Genomic DNA, 17,194 nt, shown 5'->3' with positions numbered 1-17,194 from the left:
TTTAATTAATGGATTTTAAAAAATAACTTCTGCTATATGGATTCCAGTGTCAATGCAAGCTGGCATGGCTTAATCATGGCTTAACCACAAGCTGTCCTCTGTATTTTGGCAGGAGATTGGAGGTATCAATCCAAATATTTCCTCCCAGTCTCCATAATTGCCATGGGATAGTGTACTGGCCATGCTCTGCACGTGTAGGGCAATTACACTACCAACAGTGCAGAGTTAACTATGAGTTCCTCTGATTTTCACTTGTTTCTGTTGAGGAGTATGCACACTATCATTTCTATGTACACTATCATTTTGATCATGAATAATTTCAGAAACACCAAATATCCCTTAAAGAACATATACCCATTTTACTTCCCTTTTTTTACAGAATGGGAATTCTGGGGCATGCAAGACTCCTTGAAGTCTGAAAAATATTGCTTTCCTCACTCCTCTACACCATGTATTTATGACTGCTCCTCCCTAGCATATAATTTTTCTCCTTGCCTCATGTAAACTGCTTTTGGCTTGTCTTAATTTTTCATGCGGTTTATCTTCCTTTCTTTCATCTCCCCATGTTCTCCCTCATGGCCCCAAGCTCACTATTTTCTTAATAAACTAAGCTAAAATAGTACTGTCTCCCTGAATTTTGTCACACCACCCCCCCACACAACCTCCCTGCTTTCTTATTTCAGTAGATATAATACAAGATTAGACCTGAAAAAAGTCAGCCTCAGTGCAATCCCTTTAAATGATCAATACTTGTTTACAACATTTGAATGTTTCAAATAACTTCTCCTAAGATGATACTGCTGCTGGTATTTTTTTTCTTTTTTAAGAATAACCTAAATAATGGATTTTGTATTCTGCTTCTTTGTATTCTGGCACTCTCTGGAACTCTCTGGCACTCTCTGGAAGAAAACTTTCACACAGGTATGTTTATAGCTCCATACCTGTAAAACAATGAATTGCTCCTTTTGTTCCCAGAAGCTTTTGTTCTACCTTCCTTTTTTTTACATTGAACTAGATCCTTACACTCATATGGACTGCTCATTTTAAACACTAAGATTCCTTGGCTGAGAGAGGTAAATTTTAGCAGTAAAAAAGATGACCATATTTGTAGACTTTAAAGTGGAGGACTGTGGCACAGATTCTGTATCCTCTATTTTTTTTCTTCCAGCCCTGGTCACCAAATGACTACACGGAATTTTGGACTCCAAGTTTTATTTTCTGACTTTCAATCAATCTCCAGTATCTATACATACATGTTGCAGGAAAAGTAGTACAAGACGACATAGTAAGAAATATTTTGGACAGAAAATGTTATACTTGTCTATGGCAACTTTACACAAGCTGGTTTTGTGTACTCACATTTGTTTTCTCATGGTCTTCATGCACTCACTCTTTTACACGCACACAGACACACACACGTACTTGCAAGCACCAAGATGTATGTGATCCAAGGGGACATGCAGGTATTTACATTCATGCCTACTGCATTCATACACCGACTTTAATATTTCCGTTAAAAATCTACAGCATCACATGGCAAAGTATTTTGGATAAAAGAAGTCTGGAAAGCTTTGCTTTGTTTCTTTCTACTGTACAGTCTATGTCATAAGGAGAGATAAAAAAGTGACTCACCTGTATTTAATGTAACATATCTCTGCTCTAAGATCACAGTGACTGTCACTTCAGTACAAAAGAAGGCTAGGTGATAGCAAACATCCTCCTCTTAATAGAGCTCATCAGTCTTTTTGAGTACATGATCATATTAACAGACACAGAAGTCCCAAATATGGGAGAGAATTAAGCTGCTAAAGGAACATGAGTACCATGGTAACTATTATTTCCAGAATTCACAAGTTACAATGGAGTTAAAAAGATATCTATCCCTAATTATGGTAGACACCTTGTATAGGCTAATGAAATAAAGTTGAAGAAATCAATTTTTAATTTTTTTTTAACCCAGTCATGAAAAAATTTGAGTCTTTATGCTTTATGCTTTATGCTTTTACTTTTAATGGCATTGAAGAACAACAACTTTTTCTTTTAGTGTAACATTTACATGTTTAAGGCTTATAGATAAATCACTAACTAGAAACAGCCCCAATAGATCCTTTCTTGGCTTTGAAGGGTGCATAAAATACTGCTTTCTTCGACTCATTATTTAAATTCCCCCAAAATGCTATAATCAAAGGAATGAATACAATAAAGTAATGTTAGAGAGTTTATTTTGTAAAAGTTTGCAAAGTTTCAAGTGCTAATCTACTTAAACATGCATATAGCTCCAGAGGTAAACTCACTCATGCACAGCAAGTAATTCTTGTATTCAGGGTTTGTAGCTAATGACACTTTTACTGAATGCAATGTAGAGGACCGGCTTTCTTATCTAAAACACTGGTGGTATGAAAATAAAACAGTTATTAGCTAGCACATTAGTACTCCATGTAGCAGTACTTGCATATTCAGCAGTGCTTCATGAAATTTCAATAAAAATCTCTCGCAATTCTACTGACTTTGAAGTTCAGTATAGGTACAGTACTTTTTGTGGGCTGAGATATTCATTTATTTGAAAGAAAATATTATTATGATCAACCCAATAAAAGTCAAAATCTTTATGTATGTGAATAATAGCTGAACTATTAAACTCCTGTCTGCCAGGTGTCAGAAGTAAGAACTACATTAAAATATTGTGAAATTCCTCTTATATAGATTTAATAGCTAATGGTCACTGGATCATTTCAATATTGATCATCTTCAGGGCTTGTCTTCTGCAAAGACTGGTGCTTGATAGCCTGATCGATCAGTTCTGAGGTCACTGCCATTCCAGCTTGGGAGTAAGGCTGGCAGAATATCTAGAAGAAAGAAGGCAAACCTAGAGTGATGGATAAAGATTATGGTTCTCTACCAAGGGGAATTAATAACTTCTTTGGGTAAGATAATCTATCTATCTATCTAATCAACCAGTTCTATTTACCAAAAAAAATACATACCTCATTCAAGCTTTGGAACTTGCAGTACTGGAAGGTTTTCTCTGGAAAAGGGCCTTAAGGTGGACCTTGCTGGGAATCCTCCTTTAGACATAAAGAAAAGTGAGGAAAAAAATCGTTTGGGGTTGCCTTCAAGATTTCCAGAACTTTTGAACTGAATGTCTCTAGTCCTTCCTTAAAAAAATGGAAAGAGTGTTGCAGGGGCCACAGAACTTCTGTACATTGTACAGCAAAATCTGAAAAATTAATCAAAATATACTGTCCCTCTCTCTTTTCCTGGAAACTTTACTTCCTTACTTACAGATATTTTTTTGAATTGTGTCGTGCTCTGCCATTAAAACACTTGTATGACATTTCTACAGAGGGGACAGAACAGTGAGCCAGTTATGATTTGGGGCATAAATAGTCTAAAAGGGAAATGGGAATGCAAAATCAGAGAAAGGACCCAGTGTTGAATAGACTCACCTGGCACCCCTTCTGTTCCCCTTGGTATTTAATGTTTTATCCCTAACAGCCAACTATATAGTCATCAAAAACCTCTTACTCACAATTTGAGTCACAATTAATTCAGCAATCCAAAACTATCACAGGGTGGACTCCAGCATTACTATCTATTTAAGGCTAGTGCAAAAAGCTTTTCATGTGTTTACAAAGATATAGTTACAAGAGTGGGCTGCAAAAGCAATAGAGATAAATTTGCACAGGTGCATCTGGGTTTCCTATAATTTTTTTTAATTGAGAGGAATTAATTCAAAGATAGACTATAGGAATGAAAACTACTCACAGTTGCAAATTTTTTTTTCTATGTTGGTCAGATGGCAAAATAATATACCTGGGGTTTTTAGGCAACAATATGGGGTGACTAATTTAAATGCTGAGGAAATCCACTCAATTTTCAAACACTCACTTGGGTTTTTAAAGTCAAGTACTTGTGCTGAGATTAATCTCACTACACCATTGTGCCTTACTTGGTGACTGAAGGATTAAATCATGTAGACTGGTATATGCACAAAATTGTTTAAGGCTAGGATCATCACTCAGCTGGCTGGTGAAAGCATGATTTATTATAATGACTGCATAAACTGTAGTTCTTAAAGAAAGTGTCACTTTTAAAAGTATAACTTTCCTTAGTCTCTTGAAGTTTTATATTGGTGAAGGAAACCTACTGACATTTGTATCTAATAATATGGCCCAACCCATGATGCAGACCAGCATGATTTTTAAGGTGCATTCCAACTCAAATCATTCTGTGATTTGATGACTTGCTATATTAACTTCTTTACATGTCTCCACTAATTGACATCTTTTTTTTTAATTGCATATTTAAAGAAAACCACAAATACTGTGAAAATGCCAGGATGTATCTTGATATTTTGTCTTAGACATGAGACCTAAGATAAATTGCTTCCCTACATATCTGACCTCTAAAGGCCCCTCTCCTGAAGGCAGAATGAGCATTTGTAATGGCACAAAAAATTGTTCACTTACAAGCAAGTTTCATGGTCTAAGCATAAATATGTTGTGTCATCAAATGCTGTACTACCAAGTGCCAAATATGTCTTGAAATGAATATTCAATTTAATGTTTATGTAAAAAAGAGGCTAAAATCCAAGCCGAGCAATTCTTTGTTTTGTTCTAAATTTGTTGCCTATTTTTTTTGCATAATGAACGACAGCCTCAGAAAAAATACTGTGGAGTATTTGTTCATGGTATCTGCTCACTTTCTAAGGTATTGCAAATGTTTCTGACAGTGTTGTAGTGGAGACTGTGAACTTCTGATGTGAACAGATGGGAGAAAGAAGAGCTGAGTGTAATTAAAACTTAAATGATGAAAGTTTGATCTTGTAGTCTGTGCTCAAAATTACTACCCTGTGTAGAGAGATTTCAGCTTGAATAAACACCATAATAAAGGCTTCTCAGAAACCATAAAAAATTTCCCATTGTTTGTACTTTCATGCTTCAATGAGATGACCATGCATGGTTTAGAAAAGAAGTTATTAATCACCAATGTTCTATACTGTTTCTTCCAGTGGTGACCCAGAAAACAATCTATCTGTTCCCAGTGTCAAGGGTGCCTAAACACTGCAAGGCAAGAATGATCAAGTGGCTAAGGCATTAGACACAATTTAAAAAACAGACATTAATAATACCTGATTCAGTTTTAAAGTTACTGTGACACACCAGAGGTCACTTTAACTTTATTTTCCAGACATAAATCGGTAAGAGTGCTTTTCTATTTACTCAATTATCCTATGATGATGACTCAGATAAACATAAAAATATAAAATTCATTTTTGAGTGATCTGGTAGAATAAAGATCTACCTCCACATCTTTCAAATTGAATGGAAGAAAATAAACTCAAAAAACTAACTCTTGATCCAATGTTTAGTCTGTTTTGTAACAAGAAGCCTATTCTTATTTAGTTTATAACCTTTTTTTCTGTCAAATGTACAAACAATATTTAATTTAAAAGGTTTCACGTATAACCTTCAAAACCCAGAGACTGCTGTTGATTTGTGTTTTAGAAAACAAATAGTACTGTGGCAATCTCCAATAATTTCAATAGAAATAGCTTTATGACCTAAAATCTGGAATTTAAGATTCTTTCACGGCATATTCAGACTATGAATTCGAAGTGATTTCAAGGCAAGTTTTCTTGTCAGAAAAGTATATGATCACCTTCATTCATTGTGCAAGCAAGTTACAGCTAGTTACTCCTTTCAAAATCAAAGTTGTATTTTGCTGGAGTCTTGCCATTCTCAAAACATGATTTGGTTGAACTAAACAAGAGCTTTATTAGTATCCACCAAAAAAAATTAGTATAGGATTTATGTGTCTACAAAATTGCAAGGTATAAGAAAAGAAGAAAAACCCCATGTTAGAAAATAAGAACAGTACACAGCGACTCTAGTACAAAACTTCTGAATACAGCTCCCTGCCAGATTTTGATTTCAGTGTATTTAACCTCCTTAATTAAATTCTGTAAACTGGAGAACAGAAAAAATTTTCCACAGTGCAGGTGTAAAAAGTAAGGCTGGATGACCCACTCCTAGCAGTAGATACATGAAAGAAACTACAACATTTTTCTCATTTTAAGGGAAATGAATAATTTACATCAGCTCTTGGGTGTTTTTTTCTGTACTAATAGGAAATTTTCAGAGGAATTTGCTTACCAAAAAGAAAACAAAGCTTGGCAAAGTACTTGGCCTTTGAAAAACTTGTATTTTTATATTATGACCTATTCTTTGAAAAGGAATCTCATTAGTTTGAGGCAGAAGTACTTTCAAGCCCCAAAAGCCCAAAAGTCAGTTGTCTCTGCCCTACAACATTAATGCAATGGCAAACTTGCAAAGATGACAGTCCCACAGAAGATTCAGTAACAATTCTGGCAGCACCATGCTGCTGTGACAGCAATCTGGGTACACCTAAAGCAGATATTGTCGTGGTTGGGGGGGGGAGGTGAATTCTTCCAGGGGGATGTGGGCAGTCCAATCAGTGATCAGCTTTTCTGCTGGCACCTGGGTTGGTCACTCGGAGGTTTGGACACGCCTCTGAGGACACAAAGAGTTAAAAGCAGGAGTCTGAGGGGCTCGGCCTCTTTTTTCGGATCCTGGTTCCAGCAGAGGGACGTCTCAGGCCTCCTTCCCCTGCCTGGCCACGAGGCTGGGTGGGGGAGGGGAAACACGTGGTCGGCTCAGGTAAGCCGGAGCCCCCGGGGGGGGAGAAGAGAAGGGACAGGACTGGAACTGAGCTGCCCCGTGCAGGATGGAGGGGTGGAAAACTGTGGAAGTGCCTTCTGTGTGTGCTCACCCCCCTCCTTCCCCCCAAACTCCGGGAGAAAGTGCTCAGCCACGTGGGGGTTTGCGGATCCTGGGAGTGCCTCCGTCTGCAGCACCCTGCTGAGAAGACACTGTTAACCCTTGCTTGGCAGAAAGAAACTTTTCTTAGACATTGATTCTCATGACTGGTGGTTTTCGGAGAGAGGGAAGCGGCCTGGGACCGAGATGATAAAGCATGATTGGAAGGAATTCGATGGAAGAATGAGAGGAGTAGCCTTCTGAGCTGGAATTCTCTTGCATAATGTCAGCCATGGACTGAACTTGAGTCTCTTTTGAACATAAACTGCATTTTTGGGTGGATGCAGCTGCCCCTTGCTTTTGCTACAGTGACTGGCACTTGAAGAGTTGGAGCGAGCAGAGAAAAGAGGGGGAGGGTAAGGTGGCGCCCTCTGCCCTCAGGGCAGACCTGCTCCTGGAACCCCGGCCCCTGGGTGAAAAAGGGGAGAGCTCGGCATGCAGCATCCTTAAAAAGCCCTGTATGTAGTTGTGGCCTATGAGACAGCGGTGAGAGCGCTGGACATAGGAAAAAGAGAGTGTCACCTTAGCAGACTTCTCCGGGCGGTGCTATGGGTGACATGGAAACACATAAGGGGTGGACCCGTGTTTTCTGAGGAACAGTCTGTGGTGCGAGAGAGACTCCTCTCTCCCTTGCTGAATTGAAGATTAGTTTGTTTTTGAGTGGTGATTGTTTGATCTAAAACCCAGGGGTTGGTCTGTGAAGAGTGATGGGTGGGGAGGTAGAAACTGGGAGAAGAAATGTTCTAAGAAGTTTTTATTTCTGTCTCTGTGTGTGTTTAAGAGTATTTCTGTCCCTGTTCTTATGTAATTAATAAAGTTTTGGTGGGTTTTTTTTGTTTTCAAGATTTAAGCCTGCTCTGCTCTGTTCCTGATCACATCCCACAGGAGTTGTTAGAGAAAAAACATATATTCATGGGTGCACTAACATCTGGCCAGTGCTAACCCATGACAGATATATATACAAATAAATTCTTCACTAACAGGAAAAAGACATCAAAAACTCAGAAACACAGCAAGGAATAGCATATATTTCCATGGTGCTTATGATTGCTTTTCTGTTTCTTATACCATAATTACGAAAATGTCACCCCTTTGTGCCAGGACATGCTAGCGTGTCTGTACTCCTCCCAGGTCTCCTATCACTGCATTCACCTCCTGTACACTCTTCTTTACATTTGTGTTTTGCCCTGATCTCCTTGCCGCAATCTCCATGCAGGCCTCCTGGTGTTTTTGTCTGACTTCCTTGCTCATCAGGACGGACTGCTCTGGAGCCTGAGGGAGGTGATCCCTTCCTTGAGTAACAACCAACCCTCTTGGATCCCTTTTAACTTCAGGTGCTTGTCCTATGGGACTCTTTCAAGCAGATTCATGAAGAATCACTTGTTCCTAGATATAGTGTGCCTCCAGCAGATATTGGGATGGCTGAACCTCTGCCATGAGCACCAGGACTGTAAAATGTGAGGTTACTTCCAGCTCTTAACAGAGAGTCTCATCTATATGACTGATGAGACTGGGAGCATAAAGTTGTCCGGTCTCAAGGACAGAGCCTACAGATAGTGGGAATTGCTGCCTCTGACTGCTGAATAGGAAGGGGTGAAGATGGAGCCAGGCTGTCCATGAAGCTGTATGGTGAAGAAACAAGTGGAAACACACACAGGTAGGAACATGAGAAATTCCAGTTAGGTATAATGGAAACATTTTTGACAGAGACCATGTTTAACCGCTGAAACATTGTCGAGAGAAGCAATATAATCTTCAGTTCTGGGTTTTTACAAGACCTGATTGGACAAAGCCCTGAGCAAACTGATCTACACGAACCTACTTTAAGGAGAGGCTTGGGCCCGGTGACCTTCAGTGGCCCCTTCCAGCATAAATCAACCTACAACTTTTGTCTTGTTAATAGAAAGTGAAAAGAAAGGTTTCCGTCAGCCTTGAATGACTGCTCCCAAGCCTCTCAGCGGTTCAAAGTGTTCCAAATGCCTCAGTGGGTCTTGGGCTCTGCTCAGCTAGAAGATCTAAATCAGGCAAATGTCACCACCCTCTTACTACCTATTGACATGCGTTCTTGTAGTTCTTGATAAATACTTGAACATACTAGTGAATGACTGTGAAGAATGAGTTTCTAGGTGAAATGAGAAGGGCTGAAATGAGGATATCAGGCAACTGTACTCATAACATGCAGTCATGTGCTTCTCTGCTAGGGATGAAAACCTTTCTTGCCAGGCATACAGTATACTGATAAAGACCACAACAGCAGCATCTAGAAGCATATGTGGAACAGCCTTGTGGTGTGTATAATACAGGCATTTGTATAAATATGTGTATAGGTGTTGGAAAACAATCCTGTGAAGTGGTCATTAAGCCACACATTGTACTGAAAGTTGTCAGATTATGCAACAAGTTGGATCTTTTGCCAGTTTATACAGAGCTGCATGGCACTTAGATTGTCAGGTTCAGGCAAACCATGAACAGAAGTAAGAAGAAAGCTGTTATCTGTGCTAAAAGTGTAATCCTAACATCAGAGAAAAACAACATTTTCTTGTCTATTGCTCTGTGAATCGTTTTTCACAAAATTTGCCTTTCTGATGTTATTTAAATGACCTGTGCTATATATTAGACTTACTGAAGGGTAATTGCTTTTGGCTATGATTTTTTCCTATTTGAGTTTGAAGTTTTTATCTTATTTAAAATAGCCTTTTTAATTTTTACTAGGTTTACTATATTTGTTTTAAATATGAACATTTTTTGCTTTTCTTATATCTTACACGGTACTGTGAGCTGGATAAGTAGTATGGTGCTGTCTGTGTAGCTAAAGAGATGAAGGCAACATAGTTTATATTCCAGCTGACAAAGTGTTAAACAAGACTAGTGACAAATCAGTAACACAAATATGTTTTCATAGTGTTCTTCAATTCTTTTAATTTCTTGAGATTCTTGTTCCCCATTCTCCCAACAAGAATCCATAAGAGCATGTCTTCTGAGTTTTATGTAATTTGACTTTTTAACTTGCTTACAGATTTTTATGGGATTTGAAAAATCATTAGATACCTCTAAGGAATGTTTAAAGGAAAACACTGGATTTGTGAAATTTGATAGTTATTATTAAGAGATAAAATCAGAGAAAATAATCTATAGATTAATTGTTAATTACTAATTATCATTATTACAATAATTATTTTATATAATATATTAGAAATATAGTATATAATATACTATAATATGAATACATATGTATTATACGCATTAATTATTAATTAATTTATAGATTAATCTTTTTATAACATTAAAATTATATAGCTAATTAACACAATCAGCAAAGTTGACCAAATGCTAATGTGCCTCAGAGAGGAATAAATGAAGACAAAAGCATGAGAATAATTCACCCAAATGAAGTGTCTTGCTATTATAGTCACAGGTATTGGAAGAACAGACCCTCCCAATAATGCCTGTCTTCACTGAATGGAAGTCTGGAGTGTGCTTAGGGGTTTGCAGAGCATTAGACTACCTGAAGCCACAATAAAATCCTTAATCATTTGCTTACAACATATATTATATAAGGAGTTTAACATGTTCTTTGGAAACTCTGACCCAGATTTCTTGTCTAATATTATGACATTAAATAAACTGTGAGGAAAATATATGCTGTCACAAATCACATAAGCTATAACTAGAATAATATTATTCATTACAATGTCATAACATCATTTTACATTAGAAAGTTAAGCCACTTGAGAAAGGAGCAGGGATGTGTCTGACTTTGTCAGTAAACTGATCCTCTAAGAAATATTTACGAGAAGGGTTAAATCACAAATGCAAATCAATGGTTTAATACCAGCAAAACACTCACTGTGTTTTTAATCATGCCTGGAAAACAGAGATTAGCTGCCTTGTTATTTCAGCTGTGGGGACTTGAGCATCCTCTCCCTTTGGGAAGCAAAATTAGCAGTGAGCTCGGAGCGCAGAGATGAGGCAGATTTCCCCTGTGGTACTGCAGCAATGTCCTGTGCTCAGCGTGCACAGATGATGAACCCCTGTGTTTGCTCTTAAGCGCCTGGTAGGGCATAATGAATCAGGACCCTGACCAACACTGCAGGAAACCCTTTCAGTTTTAGTAGAGAGACTTCATTTCAGAGGTGATCCTTCTTGATCTTAAGAAAGAAAGCAGGCCCCCCAAAGGTGTGTCACAGCACAACAAGTACTGTGCCATCTTTTCTTGACTTGGTGTTATCGTCCCTCGAAGTGTAAACAGGAGGGGGAAACACTTGGCTTAGAGTGGAGGCTGCGCACATATGCCTGTTGCTAGACATTAAGAATGAACATATTTTATTATAGGGAAACTGCTAATTTATTTCCCTGGAACAATTAACGTAGTATACTTAGAAAAAGCCTCCTGGCACAATTCTGGCATGATCTAGAAGGGAGATGAACACGTGTCATAACTTGTCATGTCTGAGGGACAGCAAACCTACCTCTCCCTCTCTCTTTCTGTGCCCGTTTCCTAATTCGCGCTGCAGACTAAAACTTGGGTTTGCTGCTGGATGCGCCGCTCGCCCACAGCCTCCGCGGCTCCTCGGGGCAGCCTCGAGCCGGGGGAGGCCAGGCCCGTGCGGAGCCGCCCCGACCCGGCCCGCCCCGGCCCGCCCCTCCGCCGCGCCCGGCAGCGCCGATAAAGCGCCCGAGGCGAGCCCGGGGCGGCTGCGGGGCTCAGCCGCGCCGCGGGCATGGAGCAGCGGCGGCTGAGCCCCGGCAGAGCCGGGCGGGGCGGTGGCGGCGGCCCCGATGGCGCGGCGAGCGGCGGCCGCGGGCGCCTGGCCGAGTCCTGGCGGCGGCTGAGCTCCCGGCGCGGCTCCAAGCGCACAGGACCCTCCTCGCCGGCGCTGGCGGTGAGTGACCGCGGCCGCGCCGCTCCCTTCTGGCCCCTGCTCGCTCCGGGGGCTGGGGTGGGGCTGGTGAGGAGCGACCTGTTGCTCTTTGGGAAGAGGACTCGCCTTTCCCGTGCGCTGGGGCTGAGTTTGTAGTTGTTAGCAGATGCGGGTCCCCGGCTCGGCTCTCTCCGTGCGCTCCCTGAGGAGCAGCAGCTCGGCTCCCTGCGCTCGGCCGGGAGCGCAGCCGGCGTGGAGGGAAGTAGCTGCCTGCGACTCGTGTGTTCGCGTTGTGCAGCTGAGGGGAGCAGTGGCAGCGATCAAAAGCGAAGGACCCAAAGGCTTGTAGGCAAAAAGCGGGTTCTTGGGAGGCAGAGGTTTTCCTCTTGGGTAGGTGCCCACTTGTCGGTGTATCTGCCTTCAGACCAATCGATGGTATGTGCCGGGAATCTCTGGGGCGAGTAGACAAACATTTTAATGGAGATGCATGCTACAGCGTAGATTACAAGTTAGGGAAACGAACACCTTGACCAGATGTAAAGGGAAATTGAGAGGACAAATTGAGCTTTCGAACAAAAGGAGTGACGTTTATTAGAGTGCTTCACGGTCTGTCTCCTTAGGGTCCGAATCCTGTAGGTAAGTGCTGAACAAACACGCACGAACACAGATTTTGGAAGAACTTCTCACTGTCCAGGGACAATCTCAGTCCTCATGAGCTTAGGAACAGCCTTGTGTATTCCTACGTAAAGCGGACTGTCTGATGTCTGGAGCGATACACCTTATTCAGTAGATCAAATGTATACTTTTGAAAATAAACACATATTTATAAGCTTTTGTCCTGAGGGTAAAATGACCACAGGTTGAATGTCAACAAGGAAAATAACGTGAGGGTAAAGAGACGTACAGTATAAAGGATGTCATGGCAACAAGAAAACATCATACAAAGTAACAATATTATCTTGTGGAGGGGGAACAGGAGTAGCACTGCGTTCGTCTGTACCATGCTGTAGATTAAAATACTATCATTTAGAGTGGAGTGTTGGGGTGGGGTTTTTTTACTAACACACCAACTTCTCTTTGCAATATGTAGCCTAAACCAAGTAAGAAGTATATGGCCAGAACTCATCAGAAAAATGCACAATGTAGTTGAGGGTTGGTGTTGGTTGGTTTGTGGGGGTTTTGTTTTGTTTCTTTGGGGTGCTTGTTGAGTTTCTGTTGTTCTAAACCAAGTTGTTGTTCTTGTGGCTTACAGCTGAGATGAATTCTTACTCCAGCCAGAACCCTGAATGAGATTCAGGTTGCAAGTGTTTTGCCAGAATTGAAAGGTTGTATTAATCTTGCCTTTCCAGAATCTTTCTGGAAGGATGAGCAACTTTTTCCTATTTTCTTCTCTAAGATAGTGCTATATTGGTGATTTTATGTTTCTGAATTTGCATTACATTAAACCCACTAAACTTCATAAAGTGCAGGACAGATGGGAATGCCAGATTCTGAATTTTTTAGTTTGATAATTTGCTGGGGTTTTTTTACAAATTTTGTCAGGTTTTTGAAAACATTGTTTTTTGTCTGGAATGGGTAACTATTTGTTTGGTGTTTTTTTGGTTTTTTGTTTTTTGTTTTTTTTTTTAATGAGAGACTAGGATTTCTGAAATCACTTTTCAACACTAAGAATAATTCACTTGGAACCATTTTCCAAAGTGACGCCAGAATATACTAATTCTTAAGACATTTCCCACCCGCACCTTTTTTTTTCCCCTTCCCACTTGCACCCACACTATCCCTGGGGGGGAAAAAATAAATAAAGTGTAAGGTTTCAGTCCCTTTAACATCAGTGTTTTGGCCTCATCCCCCCAGCCTTGTCCTCTGGATTGTATTTTTCTTGTGGTAACTTCTGTTTGTCTGACACAGTTTACTTTTTAAAGGTTGTCACTTGTCTGAGGAGGGTTTTGGGGGTCAGGGGTGAAGCAGGGGCTTGGCACAAGGCATGCACGTATACTTTTTGGTTAGGAGATATTTTTCCCCCTGAAATCTATATTTTCTGGCTTTCCTTTTCTTTACACACTTGTAGAAATTGCCAATACTGGTGTTTCACACTTATTCATTGTTACATTTTTGCTGAATAATCCTAAGAGTTGGCTGCTGTTTTATTACTTTGTTAATCCCTGAAGAATAATTATTCCTTTCTTATTTCTTTATCAAAATGGTCAGGAAGGGGCCTGGGAGGGTGGGGTGGAATGGAGGGGTATTAAATATTATTTACCTCATTTTGATACTAGTGTTTGAGTGATAGAGAAATTGCTACATTGACAGGAGCTGAAGAAGTGAAGGGTATTTGAGATAGAAAAGGTTTCTAAGAGCCAACAGTGCCTTGAACACACTTGTGGCTGACTCCGAACGATCTCTGTGATCTTTGTTTAGAATAACCCTGGTTTCATTTTGAGTAAAAGCATGACATATTGAAGGACTGGAGTATGGTTATAGCTTCAGAAATTAAGCCTTTTCTGCTTTTTTCTTCTCTCCATCATCTGCTTGCGTAACTCTGGAAAGGGAAAAGGGAATGAAACCCCCCTATTCAAACTGATAAAATTTTTGCAATGCAAACCAGCAGATCACATTTTGGATCATGCTGAATTTCTGCCCATAAAGTGAATCGTTTGGACATTTTCTGCCAAGATCTTGAGAGTCATTTATACTTACAACCTCTGAATTATGTGAGTTTTCCAACCCATTTTAAGCAGAAGCTACACAGTGTTCTAGTTCAATAAAAATTGAGATAACTGGCTGCTCTGCTCAACAGTTTCTGATCACAGTAGATTTTTTTCTGTTTTGTTCAAAGATTAAATTGCTTTTGAGGTGAAATTTCCCCGAGGATATTTGCAGTTGCTCAGATACAAAATGACAAGTGAGAAACATACGAGCATGAAATAAAACTTTACTTTGTTGTGGTGCCAGTGAAATTATAGCTGTGAACCAGGTCATTGGTCCTGTTTGGATGCTGAAAATCAGATGGGCCAAGACTGATGAGAAGTAATCAGCTCCCTTTATGGCACAACAGAACTATGTGTATGTGGGTGAAAAACATTATATGTACAGGTGTAATCCACTGAGTGAAGAGTTGAATTTCAGATTTGTCATGGAGCAGATTGAAAAAAATTTAGCTCAGCTTCCGAATTTTGTATTTGTGAATTCAAGAAATGAGATGTCATTTTACCTCTCTCATTTATTATAGTGAAAGCACCTTTGCCATGATACTGGTCAGTCTGGTGAGGAGAATGTTAAAATTACTTGGGAGGCACATGGCAGCCCTGAGTTGTATGATAAAATGATGGGGCAAGGACAAAAGCAAAAGTAGAGGGTGGGGGGGAACAAGGTAGATCCTGGGCATGTTGAAATAAGGTGCAGGGTGCGTACCTGTCTGCACACTGATTAGGATTTGAGCAGTGGGGGCAAGAGCTCAGCCTGTTGCCAGAGCTGCAGCATTGCTGGGGTACCAGTGATGTGGTACTGCTGTGATTGATGGAAACAAGCCCTTCAGGAGAGGCAGGCAGGGAAGAGGAGGAGTAGGGCTGCCCTTCATATGAAGGCACAGCTCAGATATGTAGGGCTCAGCTTGGCGTAGAGCTGAGCTTGTGGGTCAGGGTCAGAGGAGGGTTTGTTGAGTGTGCTGGGATATGTTACAGATCACTGACCAGGGTAAAGAAGCAGATGGAGCTTTCTCTGAACAAACTGAGGGTGGCTCTGAGCCACAGACCTCCATCCTCTTTGGGAAACGTAATACATCAGAACCCCAGCCATCCAAGAGATTGCTGGAGGTTAAGGAAAACATTTTGTTACTTAATGGTGCTTGAGCAGCACACTGTGACCCTCCCCATACAAGGCTGACTTGCTTGCTCATTTTAGCTATTGTATGATTTTTTTTTCCATACAATAGCTCAAATACACTTGTGTTTTCTGCTGGCAAGCAGAAACAATATTCTTGTTAGAATTTATTGCTGCAGTTTTAGATGAAGGCAAGATGGTGCAGGTGGTGTAATTGCTGGGGATGAGGGGGAGCTGTTTGCAGGTCCCTGTCCTCAAAATGAGTTTATCCTGCAACCAAGGAATTTGTGTGGCACGGTGCAGCTTGAAGGCCAAGTCATACGTGCAGTCCAGCACAGCACAGGCCAGGATGTATTCAGATTACCTGTAGATCACTGCCTCCTTGATGTGCATTGATCTTCCTATCAGGATCCCTGTGGGTGAAGGTGATGCGGTGACAGCAGACATAGATAAGGCAGGTCCTCACCACCCATGTCTGCCAGGCCTCTGCACAGTAACTTGGCTGAAGGAGGAAAGAAGCTGGCCAGCAGTCTGAAGTAAAACCAAGGAAGAAGACCTCCTGGAGCCCTGGGAGACATCTGGGCATATGAAGGAGCTGACAGTGACAGGAAACAGTCAGCAGGAATTTGCCAAGGTCAGTCATGATGGATCCAGCCCTCATGCCTTCTGTAATGTAACTGGGATGAGAGGAGAGCAGTGGATGCCAACTACCTTTCCTCTAGCCAGGCTTTTGTAGCTGGGCTGTGACACTACAGTCTGGGAGGGATGAGTGTTGGTGGGGGAGGAGCAGTGTTGGAGTTAGTGCCTGGGGAAAGTGGGTTTTTTCCAGCCTTGGAGATGTCACATTCCAACTGGGTGAAGCCCTGAGCAGCTTCATCTGTCCCTCTCAGCAGCAGCTGGGAGTAGAAACCTCCCCACTCCCTGACAGCCTGAGTTACCTTGGGATTACGTAACTCCACATCTGAAAGTCCTTTGAGAATTAGTTAACAAGATGCACACTAGTACAGCTAGTAACTGTTGCCTACACTTTGTCTGCTGGAAAATCTTAGAAGTGTGCCTACACTGGTTATCAGATGTGAAAATGTGAGAACACACTTCTTAGGAAAAACAAAAATGGTAGTTCTGGCTCAAGGCAGGGATTGGTTTTTTTGTTTTGTTTTTTGGTTTTTTTTTTTTTTTTTTTTTGAATACTGTAAGATAGAAAATAACACACTGACAGGCTGATCTCCCTCCTGTGTGGGTGCAGGATCACCCCTCCCTGCAGCAACCTGCCTGTCCAGCCCCAGCTCCTCATTGCCTACTCTTGCTAGGGAATTCAGCTTGCAGGAGATGGTTGAAAGCAGCTGTCCATTATATTTGAACATAGTACTCTCCTGGTGGCTTTGTTGTCCAGAAAGCTTAGAAATAAAGGGTTCAATAAGACTGGAAACCACGAATCTCTCTCAGTGATATGAGTGGGAGGTGAGGGCTTGGGCAAAATAAGCCTAAAAGAGGTGCTTGTGCAGGTTGCTGGTCAGATGTACTGCTGTAGGACATGCATCATCAGATGAGATGTAATAAAGTTAACTATTAATTCAGTTTTACTGTCTTTGAAGGAAATATTTTGGTTGTTGTTGTTTTCTTTTTTTTAGTTCTTGGCAGCAGAAGGGAGCCTAACTAATCCTGTGCATGAAC

General features: G+C 41.0%; 1 protein-coding gene and 1 long non-coding RNA gene across 5 annotated transcripts in view; one reads left to right on the top strand and one right to left on the bottom strand.

Moving 5' to 3' along the window:
* Positions 1–1,214: 1,214 nt before the first annotated feature.
* On the bottom strand, positions 1,215–11,446 carry LOC134564322 (uncharacterized). The gene is made up of 3 exons (XR_010083516.1): positions 11,309–11,446; positions 2,985–3,065; positions 1,215–2,846 (listed from the first exon to the last, which is right to left on the bottom strand). It is a non-coding gene; the product is annotated as an uncharacterized LOC134564322 (long non-coding RNA).
* Positions 11,435–17,194, top strand: part of TRPM3 (transient receptor potential cation channel subfamily M member 3) — a 405,277-nt gene continuing 399,517 nt past the window's right edge. For 3 of the 4 annotated variants that reach the window (XM_063423113.1, XM_063423115.1, XM_063423111.1), the window contains exon 1: positions 11,435–11,722. In XM_063423113.1, the coding sequence (XP_063279183.1) occupies positions 11,561–11,722 (162 nt within the window). In that variant the 5' untranslated portion in view covers positions 11,435–11,560. The remainder of the gene's footprint in view (positions 11,723–17,194) is intronic. The other variant, XM_063423114.1, reaches the window with a different exon arrangement.

Source organism: Prinia subflava, chromosome Z (genome assembly GCF_021018805.1).
Source record: "Prinia subflava isolate CZ2003 ecotype Zambia chromosome Z, Cam_Psub_1.2, whole genome shotgun sequence".
Taxonomy (NCBI): domain Eukaryota; kingdom Metazoa; phylum Chordata; class Aves; order Passeriformes; family Cisticolidae; genus Prinia; species Prinia subflava.
Note: the sequence above shows the minus strand (reverse complement) of the source record. Positions and strands in the feature narration are given on the sequence as shown.